Source organism: Hypanus sabinus, chromosome 3 (genome assembly GCF_030144855.1).
Source record: "Hypanus sabinus isolate sHypSab1 chromosome 3, sHypSab1.hap1, whole genome shotgun sequence".
In the NCBI taxonomy this organism is placed as follows: Eukaryota; Metazoa; Chordata; class Chondrichthyes; order Myliobatiformes; family Dasyatidae; genus Hypanus; species Hypanus sabinus.
The window spans coordinates 142,751,499-142,763,534 of NC_082708.1; the positions used below are offsets into that span (position 1 = coordinate 142,751,499).

Below are 12,036 nucleotides of genomic sequence, written 5' to 3' on the forward strand. Positions count from 1 at the left end.
GGAGAAAGGAAGTTGCCGCTCTGTCTTCTGAGTCCCTCGCTGCACTGGAACAGCACCGTGATGATATTTTAAAGGAATTTAGAACCGCTTTCAAACAGCTGGAAGCCAAATTGGATAGGATCAATGATAGAGTGGACGAACATGCTGAACACTTATCTCGTATTGATTCGACTTCTGAAGATTTAGAAAGTCGTGTTCAATACTTGGAGACTCTCTGTTCCAGCCTAGAAGAAAAATATAACAAACTCCTTTCCAAAATGGTGGATTTCGAAAATCGGAGCAGACGCTGTAACCTTCGAATTCTTGGGTTGCCAGAGGCCACCGAACAGGGATCAACCGTGAAGTTTTTCGCCAAGTTTCTCTGTGAGATATTCGGGAAAGATTTGCTTCCGAACCCGCCTGAGTTCGAAAGGGCACACAGGGTCCACGTTCCCCCCGGAATTCTGGGCTCCTGCCCGCGACCGGTAATTTTGTGCTTTCATCAATACCAGGTAAAACACCGTCTGATTATGGAGGTACGTCGCAAAGGTACTTTGACTTTCCAAAACACAGCCATTCGCTTTGTGGAGGATTTTGCACCTCAGATCCTAAAGATGCACACTGAGTTTAAAGGTGTAATGAAAATGCTTTTTGATCGTGGTTTTAGACCCTCGCTTCACAATCCTGCTGTTTTACGAATCATGCTTAATACTGGAAAATATAAGTGGTTTAAGTCAGTGAAGGAGGCTGAGGCATTTGTTGCAAGTCTTCCGGCTATCCAGCCATCTTTGGAACCCAATCGGACCTCCTAAGATGGTGGATAAGTACTTCTCGTAGTAAAATTACTTTTTCCGGACTCAGACTTCACTTGAATCACTCAGTCATTATTTACTGAAACTCTAAGGGCTGTTGACAATCTCTCCCTGGATTTGGTGTGTCTTTTTTTTAAATAGACATTCTGTGCTTAATGTTTCCCTATGGATGTTAAATAGTACTTGTGTAACCTATCTTATTCTTGTATAACTTTATCTATAGAGTTCTACAATTGACTCTAACTTGTTTTGGAGGTTTGAAGTCTTTATTGAAGGCCTCCCTGTTTGTTGGTTCACAGTTTAACTACTGAATATTTTTTTTTTAATTATTCTTTATTTATTTATTTTTTTCCCACTTTTTAAAAATTTTTGATAAGTACTCTTCCTGAAATGGTAAAATATGGCAGCATGCTGCTGTGCAGAGGAAGTTGGGAGTGCTTGTACATGAATCACAAAAGGTAGGTTTGCGGGTGCAGCAGGCTATCAAGAAGGCAAGTGGAGTGTTGGTCTTCATTGCTAGAGGGACTGAATTTAAGAGCAGGGAGGTTATGCTGCAACTGTACAGGATACTGGTGAGGTATACTGGAGATATCTATATATATATATCTGGATTTCTGCGTGCAGTTCTGGCCTCCTTACTTGGAGGCGGTAAAGAGGATTTTAAAATATTATTGGTGCATTTTTTTATTTTAATTTCAGCTGGAGATGTATCTGGTTTTCAAAAAAAAACTTTTGAAGATAATGTACATTAGCATATCAAAGTTACTAGGACTTTGGGCCTTTTACTGCTGATATCTTTACTGCTTTAAAACTTAACATCATTGCAAGTTATGCCAGTGCAGCTGTGTTCATTTAAAACTAAAACATCTTTTTATTAAACTTCGTTTTTCAGGTTTCTCCAGATCATGGCATCCACTTTGCTGCATTTATTATTGCGTTCATTGTTTCTTTTGTCCTGGTGTGTTTAATTCTCATCACCATTTTCCATGTCAGAAGGATAACTGGCAGGAATCTTCTCCTCCAGCTGGTAAGTGAACGAGGAGGTTGTTTCATTAGTGCTTTTTGTATTATACCTTCCAGCATTCATGAAGCAGATTCTGATATCCAGCAGTGAAAACCTGGCAAATTCTGCCTACAGAATTATAGACTTCTAACAAATGGATCCAGTGACTTTAAACCAGTGGAAGAGAGTCATAGTTAGTAGTGCAATCAACAAATGTCATCTGATCTTAAAAAATTATATAATAAAATTAAAGACGTGAGCTTCTGTAGATGCTGGAAATCTTGAGTAACACACACAAAATGCTGGGGGATTTCAACAGTCAGGCAGCATCTATGGAGAAGAATAAACACCAGAATTTTCAGGCTGAAGCCCTTTAGCAGAAATGAAAAGGAATGGGACAGAAGCCAGAATAAGAAGGTGGGTTGGAGGGGAGAGGAAGGAGTACAGGCTGGCAGATGATAGGTGATACCAGATGAAGGGGATGGTATGTGGGTAGGGGAGGGGGGGGGATGAAGTTAAAAGCTGAGAGCCAACAGGTGGAAGACGTAAATGGCTGAAGAATAAGGAATCTGATAGGAGAGAACAGTGGAGCATGGACGAAAGGGAAAGAGGAGTACAACCAGGGGAAGGTGATAGGCAGGTGAAGAGAAATAAAGGGTTGAAAGAATAGGAATGAAAGAAAGAGAAAGGGGGGGGAGAAATTACTCATGTGCCTCCAAATACCCCAAAATCACATGATTAACAATCAACAACTTCTTCCCAACCACTCAGATGAAACTAACTGGCCAATCATTTCCTTTCTTCTCATAGAGCATAGTACTGTGGAACAGCACTAATCACAGACCTCCAGCTTGAATGAATCCATTCAACCACTATTCTGTCTTCGAGCAACTACCCATGAGGGTTCTTGTCAAATGCCTTGCTAAAATATCTAGAAGACATCCAGGCTGTATCTCAGCAATCCCACTCGTCACCCAATGAAATATCTCCATTAAATTAGTAAAATGCAGCTTGCCCTGCACAAAGCCATGATGGCACTCCCTAATTAGGCCGTGGTTTTCCAAATCCCTAATATTCTCTCCAGTAACTTCCTTATCACTGATTGAGACTCATTGGTGTATAGTTACCAGGATAATCCTGCATGCTATTCTTCCTGATGCCTTTCCCCTCGCTGCCACTAAATTCAGGGCCCATGGTATTTAGCATTGCAAAAACCTTCAGTATAATTCATTTTCCAAATGTTCACCATTTTATAAATGTTCTGAATCCCTGCTTATATTAGCTTTTTTTGAATGCTTCAACCCAGCCAATGACTAGAGAATTACTGATTTATATACTTAGAATAATGAGCCTCATAATTCCATTTGACTCAAAGTGGTAACTCAGTAATTCCCACTACAAATACCAGGTGTGTGTTGCTGTTAAGATGATCACTGAACTGTTACTAAGCCACTGTACTAAACCAAATAGCCACCTTACAGGCTTTTGAGCACTTTTAGAATTAGCAGCATCAGCCTGACAATATGACTGTCCCATCAGTTTCTTTTCCCTGCTATTAACAAGAGTTCACTGTGTGGCTTCTCAACATGATACTGCTGTAATCAGGAGTTTTCCATGTTGGATACAATAAGTTGTGAATCTTCTATTTTGAAAATAAAAATTGTTTGAAGCTTGGCAATCCTGCAAACATGTCTGCAGATTTTTAATTTTCCATTGAACATGGAGTTTATCCAATATTTGCACACTTGATACAAGATTTGTAACACCTCTAGTGCAGTGGGACCCTCATGAACCATGTTGCACTCTCGCTAAGACTGGCCTGCTTGGACAATCCAGAAAATGGCAGATTTTAATGCCTTGTGTGACATTCCCATAAATGATGTGTGTGTTTTATCAATGAAAAGCTGAAATGTGCAAGTTATACTTGTGTTTTTTTTATTCAACAGGTAAGAAGAGAACGCTCAAATGCTAGTTTCTCAGTAACTGATGATGGAGCAGAATGTTTGAAAGAAAACATTATACATCAGGACAGAGTGATTGACATTCTGCTACTTGAAGACCCAGAAAACATGACTCGTGCCTTGGATGAGTAAGAGTTCTAGATTAAAGTTATCTACATAAATCTTTAACTTGTGCAATGTTACAAACAGTTTGAACTGAATTTAGGAAGAAAATTTGCTCGGTGGCATGTTTTCTGTTAGTCCAACAAATAAGCGGACTTTTCTTTGGTGCCCAAAAGAGATGATAATGTAGTGATGCAGTTATAGTCCTGATACTGCTTGGGGTATTACACTTATTCAAATGGCACAGAATCAAAATCACAGCTGAATGAGCAAATCTAGGGGAAATGGAAAAGAGACTGAAGAAGCTGGAAATCTGGAGCAATACACATAAAATGTTGGAGGTCAGGCAGTATCTATGGAGCGAATTGGACAGTCAGTGTTTCAGCTGAAACCCTTGATAAGGAATAGAATTAAAAAGTGGGGGAGGGGGAGGAGCCCAAGCCGGAGGGTAATAGGTGCATCTGTGGAGTGGTGGAGGAGGGATGCAAGGAATGTGAGAAGCTGGGAGGTGATAGGAGAAAGAGACAGAAGGCTGAAGAAGGAATGTGACTGAAGGAGACAGTAGAATAAAGGGAAGGAGATGGGGAGGAAGGTATAGGTGATGGGCAGGCAGACTGTGAGGATGGGGGAGGGGAAAGAGGGGGCATAGATGAGGGGAAACAAAAAAGGGTGTAACAGAAGGGTGTGGTTACATGGAGTTGGGGAAATTGATGTTATGCTGTCAAGTTGGAGACTATCGAGAATATGAGGTATTGCTCCTTCATCTGAGTCTGGCTTCAGCTTAGCAATAGTGGAGGCCATGGACAGCTACGTCATTGTGAGAACAGGAAGTGGAATTAAAATGGCTGATCACCAGGAGATCCTGGCTGTTACAGCTTAACAGAATGAAGGTGCTTGATGAAGCAGTTCCCCAATCTGTGTTGTCTTGCTGATGAAGGGGAGGTTGCACGAGGAGCCCATACAATAAACTATCCCAATGAATTCACATGTGATATGAGGCAGCATATGTCTGTCCAGGGCCTGCTGTATTACAGCATTGAAGCCAGATGCGGATTGGAGGAACATCTTGGTGGTCTCCAATCCGATGGCATTTAGATTGATTTCTCTAACTCCTGTGACGACTGCCCTCTGCTTTCCCCACCCCTCTTTGTTTTCCTTTATCCCTTCTGCCCCCTTTGACCCTCTCTTTCCCTTCCCCTACCCTTACTGCCTGCCCATCATGTTCACCTTTCTCCTTCTGGTTCCCTACCTCCTTCCCTTTCTTCCATTGTATCCTGTTCTCTTCTATTAGATTCATTCTTTTGCCTCTTCCACCTATCACATCCCAACATCTCTCATCATTCCCTTTTCCCCCACCCTGCACTTTCCTACCTTCTCCCTCTCACCTCGATTCACCTATCACCCACCAGCTCATGCCCGTTTCCAACCCCACCATTTTATTCTGGTCTCTACCCTCATTCTTTCTCAACTTGATGAATTGTCTTGGCCTGGAAGGTTAACTGTTTATTTCCCTCCATAGATGCTGTTTGACCTGCTGAGTTCCTCCATTGTTTTGTGTGTGTGACTTGGGGAAATATTAGCACAGTTGATCTAATTCATAGCCCTCCAACCTAATTGAAATTATATGTGATCTTTTGGTAACCAAATTGGCTCCATCATTCTAAATACTGAAATTCAACAGTTGTATGCGGCAGTGTGTCAGACAAGGTGAGATTGATTAGCATTGAACCACTGTGAAACTATTTTGATGCTTAAAATACTCATAACATAATTCAAGCTTTTGATGAATATTACTTTATTTTTAAACCATCCAAATAAACCTTTTCTATAACTACAGCTAAACGCATTTCAATTTAGAATGACAGCAACCTTGTAAATTTGGGCTGTTGAAACTTAATTTCTCAGGCATTACTGGTCTCCTCAGTCCACAAAGTAGCAAACAAATGTATTCTTCCAGCTTTAATTATGGGAGAGGTTGGATAGATGTGCTTCATTCCCCACAGCAAAGGAGGCTGAGGGGTGACTTGATTGAAGTATTTGAGATCATGAGAGGCATAGTTAAGGTAAATAGTCAAAACATTTTGTGCATAAGGGTATCAAAAACAAGAAAGAGTAATTTTAAGGCAAGACGTAGGATATTTACAGGGGAATTTAGGGAATAAGTTTTTTTGACACAGTGAATGGTTTATATCTGGAATGTACTGTCAGAGGAGGTGGTGGAGTCAATTACAACTGAAGAGGCATTTGGACAGGCACTGAAAAAGACAAAAGCATAAAAAGATATGGTACTAAAGCTAGCAAATTGGATTAGTGTAAATGGGCAAATGTGTCAGCATAATCTTGGTGAGTCAAATGGCTTTTTTCTGTGGAATACAACTTTGGGAGGATTCCCTATGGCTGCATGAGACAGGCTTCAGGCCCTTTGTATAACTGAGTAATGGGCCTATTGATAGTTTTAAATTCTCCTTTGCAATGTTTGATTGTAAGGTAGACTGTGTTTTGCTTTCAAATTAGATGTTAAACTGAAGAAATACTTTAATGGAAGATCTGTTGGCAATTTGTTGAAGAGTAGGGGGGATCTCACAGATGCCATAGCCAATATATACTCTTCAACCAGCATTACTGTAAGAGATAATTATCTGATTATTATGCTGCATTTTTCAGATTTGCTGTTTACAAGGCAACTACACTTCAGAGAAAAACATTCAATACTTGTAAAATGGATTTATCGATTTTCTGTACGTTGTAACTTTGCAGTACTGTTTCTCTCATAGGCACAAATGTGCACTGTCTTACACTTTTGCTCTCTAGCTCCCTCTCCTGCTTTTATTAACACCCAAATGACATGTTTTCCTTCTGTTTAAATAACTTTTCTTGCAACGTCTCCCTTCAGTACCTGAGGGCCACCATCTTTACATCCCACAACCCCACCTTCTTCCTCCTGCGCACATGCGCATAACATGAGGAGGATGCATTTGTAATAATTAGTTACATAGTCCAAATGAACAGATCTTGACAATCTCCCATCCTTTTTATGTGTATATTAAAAAAAATCAAATTTGAAAAAAATTTAAAGACAATTCAAATGTCCAAACAATTCAAATGTGCATTAGAATCTGAGAATCAGTTCTAACCCTTGAAGTTAATACAATTTTTAAGGTACCAAATGCCTTCATAAAGTGCCTTTAACAGCACAAAAGCTGTTGCTCCCTTCTATGTGAGACTGTCAGCTAGCTGTTACCTTGTAGTTGACCATAACGTGGTGAATTTTCTGTTGTTGGGCAAGTTCGTTAATGCTGCTTATCTCTACATGAAGTCTGTTCTCTATAACTGATTGGTGGATTTGATGGCATCAACCGAAGAGTAGTTCTCTGTGATGCAAGTTATTTGTAGACTGTTTTTCTTTGAATCACTGTGGAAAAGCTCAGAATAGAGCGTGGCCAGAAAAACAGCATTGTCAATACCTTCCGATACTGCAATGGTTTCTCCTGCCAGTGAACTGCATACAACTCTTTGAATCCTTTGTCATTGCCAGTAGAGAGGTGAAATCTTCCCTCTTCTCCTATCAGTACAATAAAATGTCCCCTTTGAGTCCCTCCATCAGGAAGATTTCCAAGTGAGGCATCACTGAAGACAACAAGCCTCAGTGAGCCATCGTTTCCAAGCTGTTGAAACTTCAAGACAACTTTTTCAGATTGAACTGTGTGCACTATCTTGTTTGCCTCACATGAAGTTTGTATTGTGGCATTTTTTTGTGCTGGATGCCAAGTTCAGGCATCAAACTTGATGTCAGGTCTGCTCTGCCTTGCCCCCATAGAATCTGACCTGTCTTTGACCTGTTGTTCAGCTTCAGCTTCACCGAGGGATGCATCTGTTGTGTGGCATGATTGGTCTACAAATATCACAAATCTCACAGATTGTCCTGGTTTAAGACTGAAACTTCCATGTTATCTTTGCACGTGATAATTTCTGTTCAAGCAAGTCTGTTTAGTTGCCAACTGCAAACTCTTCCACACTGTCTGCACACCTGTTGAGCAACTCTGTTGGGTCCTTAGCTGCACTCTCCTCATCCTTTTCTCTGCTATGTGACTGTGTACAGGTAGTGCTTTTCATTTTTTGTGTCATTTTCCACAGGGTTCTGATGGTCTTCATTCTGTGCTTTACATAGTCTGGAATAATGCACTCTCACATATGTACCTCCATGTCTCACGAATACCACAATTCCATCCGGACTAATGACAACTCCAGGACCTATCCATTCTGTACAGTCTGCTCTTTTGTAACACACTTTGTCCCCTGTGTCATATTTGTCCTTTGTAAGATGGAGCTGTCCCCTCTGTGCTCTTCGAATTCTCTCTGAACACTCTGCTTCAGTGAAAGCCTTCCTCGATGCATGTTGTGCTGAAATATGTTTCCCAACCCACTCACTCCTTGTACTGTCCTCTAGAGCAGGAGGTCTGTCAACCAGTACAGAGGGACGGTTTGGATTCCGGCCGAACACCAATTGATACAGACTATAGCCATGATCATTGTGCATGGTATTGTTCACCAAAAGGGTCTAGCCCAGGGCTGTGTTCCTATCACAGACATTGTTTTTCTTTGCCTTCAGTATATTTCAGTAAGCGTTTGATTGTGTCGCTCCAGAAGTCCATTACTCCAAGGACTGTAGGTGCTGCTGTCTTTGTTTCAATGTTAAAGTTCTCTGCCATATCTTTGAATTCTTCATTATTAAATTCACCACCATTATCACTGAATACTATATGAGTTGGGCATGCGCGCTTAACCAGGAATGGATGAAGTTTTGTACGGTCTCTGAGGGTCTCTTTGTATTTCTGGTGCCACCAGCACTGAAATGTGTGAACTCATCAATGATGTGGAGATGCCACACTCCTTGCTCCAGTTCACATCGGTCCAAGACTTCATTGTACTCAGATGCTAATGGAAGACCAACCACAGGCTTGGGCTTGGGCTTTCCAGACTTTAGGCATGTCTCACCTCTGTCAATTATCTGCTCTAGAATGGAAAGATAATCTGCATCTTTGTTTCCTGAACTTCTGAGCAGTTTCCGAAGACTATCAATTGAAGCATGTCCAAATGCAACACTGCATTTCTCATTTATGGTCATGTTTTGACAGTTAGTACTTCATTCTCACATTGATCCTCAGTAATGTCTTTATCTAGAATGTTCACTTGGTGATGTCCAGAGCTGATGAACTCAGAGACGCTGCTGTTGAAACATCGTTGCTTGGCCATTCTCCATATCCAGTACTGCTCTGCTTTCTTTAGGGAAGTTTACTCAAGAGTAGTGGAATATTCACTATTACTACCTCTGTTTCATTTGTCTGTCCTTTTTGACAGAAATTTTCACAATTTTGCTGGAATGTACAATCTTTCTGTCTCCAGATTTGAATGCTTTGTTACTAGGTGTATCTGTGTTCGCCAGCTTCTGCACTTCATTCTTGTTTAGTTCACTTTCACGGATTTCAAGCCACTTTTCTCCACACACTGTGGTGCGAATGCTGTATGGATAACAGCAGAGATTCTATCATCAAAATCTATGCCTCAGATATCTCTGCATTAGAAAGTGATTCATTTGCAAACTATGTGTTATGACACTCCTTTACATCTTCAGATTTGTTATTTTCTTCAGTTAGCCTAACTTGTTTGGTTCTTTGCCGACAGTTTCTTGTCCAAGGGTAAATATTTTGACGCAGCGCACATTTTGTTCTCCTACCGTAGTTGCTTATTGTATTTGTGTCCAGTAACGATACCCTTGTCTGGTTCCTCTGAGATCTGTGCTTGTTTCTGCTCAGTGAAGAATGCCATTTCCTGACTCAAACTAATTCTGACTGTTGTCTTAGGGGCCTTTTCTCAAAAAATATTCTTCAGTGCTGATTTCACGGATGTAAGTGTAAGTTCTGTGCATGCAGCTAATGTTAGCTGTCTGTGCTCTATGTCTAGTCATGCACTATCCAACAATTTAAAAGCAGATACAGCGTCAGGAAGTTCAAAATCAATAATATAATCAGCCATATTTTTAGAATTGTCTCTAAATTTTGTCAAAATCTGAATGTGCCTCATAAAACCGATTCTTTTCTTCCTTCAAAACAAAAGAGTCAAGTGTTTTTGTTAGTGTATTCATACTGTCATTTTCGTTCAAGTCTTCCACTGAAATTCCCAACGCAGTCTCTCGCTCTTCCTGAAAGCAACAACACAACAGCCAAGGATTGTTTTGTCTTCTCTAGTTCTGTAATATAAGTCCATATTCCAATTTTATTTTTCTGGCATTCGTAAGGCTTGCTCTCATCAAATGCTGGTGGGATCCTTGCCTTCATTAGCACATATAGGGTATAGGAGAGGGAGGTCTTGTACAACTTTACAAAACGTTGGTTAGACTACATCTAAGGATCCTTAGACCCTGTACCCTTACTAATCTAGAAATTCTGAACCTTTGCTTTAAAGATACCCAATGACTCTAGCAATGAATCCCATAAATTCACCAACCTCTGGCTAAAAAAATTCCACCTCATCTTTGTTCTAAAGGGATGTCCCTCTTTTCTGAGTCTGTTCCCTCTAGTCCAAGACTCCCCCACTATAGGAAACAACTGCTCCATAGCCACTTTTTCCGGGCTTTTCAGTATTTTGTAAGTTTTATTCTTTTGAACTGCAGTGAGTACAGATCCAGAGCCATCAAACCCTCCTCATACATTAACCTTTCATTGCCAGAAATACTCCTGTGAATCTCCTTTGAATCCTCTCCAGTGCCAGCACATCTTTTGGATAAGGGGCCCAAAACTGCTCACAACATTCCAAGTCTGATCTGACCAATGCCTTATAGAGCTTAAGCAATATATCCTTGCTCTTATATTCTAGACCTCTCAAAGTGATTGCTAATATTGCACTTGCCTTCCTTACCACAGGCTCAATCTGCAAGTTAACCTTTAGGGAATCTTGCACAAGGACCCCCTAGTCCCTTTGCACTTCTGCTTTCTGAATTTTCTTCCAGTTTAGAAAATACACTATACTTTTATTTCTTCTACCAAAAGTGCATGAACGTGCACTTCACTACACTATATTCCATCTGCCTCTTCTTCGCCCATTCCCCTAATTTGTTTTAAGTCCTTCTGCAGACTTGCTGCTTTCTCAACACTAACTGCCCCTCCACCTATCTTGGTAATGTTTGTAAAAATGGCCACAAAACCAGAAATCCCATCATTGAAATCATGAATGGAAGTGGACTGAATGTCAACTCCTACAGAACATCTCTAGCTACTGACAAACAATCAGAAAAGATCTCCTTTCTTCTCATTCTTTGCCTCCTGCCAGTCAGCCTATTGTCTGTCCATGCTAGTATCTTTCCAAGCTCTTAACTTGTTTAGCATCACTTCCACCCCCTCACCTCAACAGTTTATCAACTACCCACAGGCTACTAAAAGCTTTTGCTGTGATCTACTCAAGTGTGGTGCTGTCTGAAGTATTTGAAGTTGCTAAAGTCTACACATTCAGTACCTTGTCAAAGGGCTTCTGAAAATCCAAGTAAGCACATCCTCTGACTCTTGGTTTGTTTTTCCTTCCTGTTTTTTTCACAAAGATTTCCCTTTAAGGAAAGCATGCTGACTTTGGCCTATTTTGTCATGTGTCTCTAAGTACCCCAAAAGCTTAACCACTGAAGTCAGGCTAACTGGCCTATAATTTCCTTTCTTTCACCGCCCTCCCTTCTTAAAGAGTGAAGTAACGTTGGCAATCTAGTGATTCTTGAAACGTCACTACAAATCCTTCCACAATCTTCTCAGCTACCTCTTTCAAAACCCTGAAGTGCAGGCCATCTGGTCCAGGTGACTTGTCAATCTTCAAACTTCACACACAAAAAATGCTGGTGGAATGCAGCAGGCCAGGCAGCATCTATAGGGAGAAGCGCTGTCGATGTTTCGGGCCGAGACCCTTTGTCAACAGCGCTTCTTCCTAGAGATGCTGCCTGGCCTGCTGTGTTCCATCAGCATTTCTTCTGTGTGTTGCTTGAATTTCCAGCATTTGCAGATTTCCTCGTGTTTGCAATCTTCAGCCTTAACCGCTTCCCAAGCGCTTTCTCCTTAGTAATAGCAGCTACGTTCACTTCTGCCCCTTAACAGTCTCAAATTTCTGGCAAACTTCTGATATCTTCCACTGTGAAGATTGGTGC

At 40.9% G+C, this 12,036-nt stretch overlaps 1 protein-coding gene across 3 annotated transcripts in view; it reads left to right on the forward strand.

Moving 5' to 3' along the window:
• The window catches only part of LOC132391710 (limbin-like), a 205,948-nt gene that overhangs the window by 54,781 nt on the left and 139,131 nt on the right, over window positions 1-12,036 (forward strand). For all 3 annotated transcript variants that reach the window (XM_059965261.1, XM_059965262.1, XM_059965263.1), the window contains 2 exons: window positions 1,684-1,818; window positions 3,741-3,883. In XM_059965261.1, coding sequence (XP_059821244.1) covers window positions 1,684-1,818; window positions 3,741-3,883 — 278 coding nt within the window. The remainder of the gene's footprint in view (window positions 1-1,683; window positions 1,819-3,740; window positions 3,884-12,036) is intronic.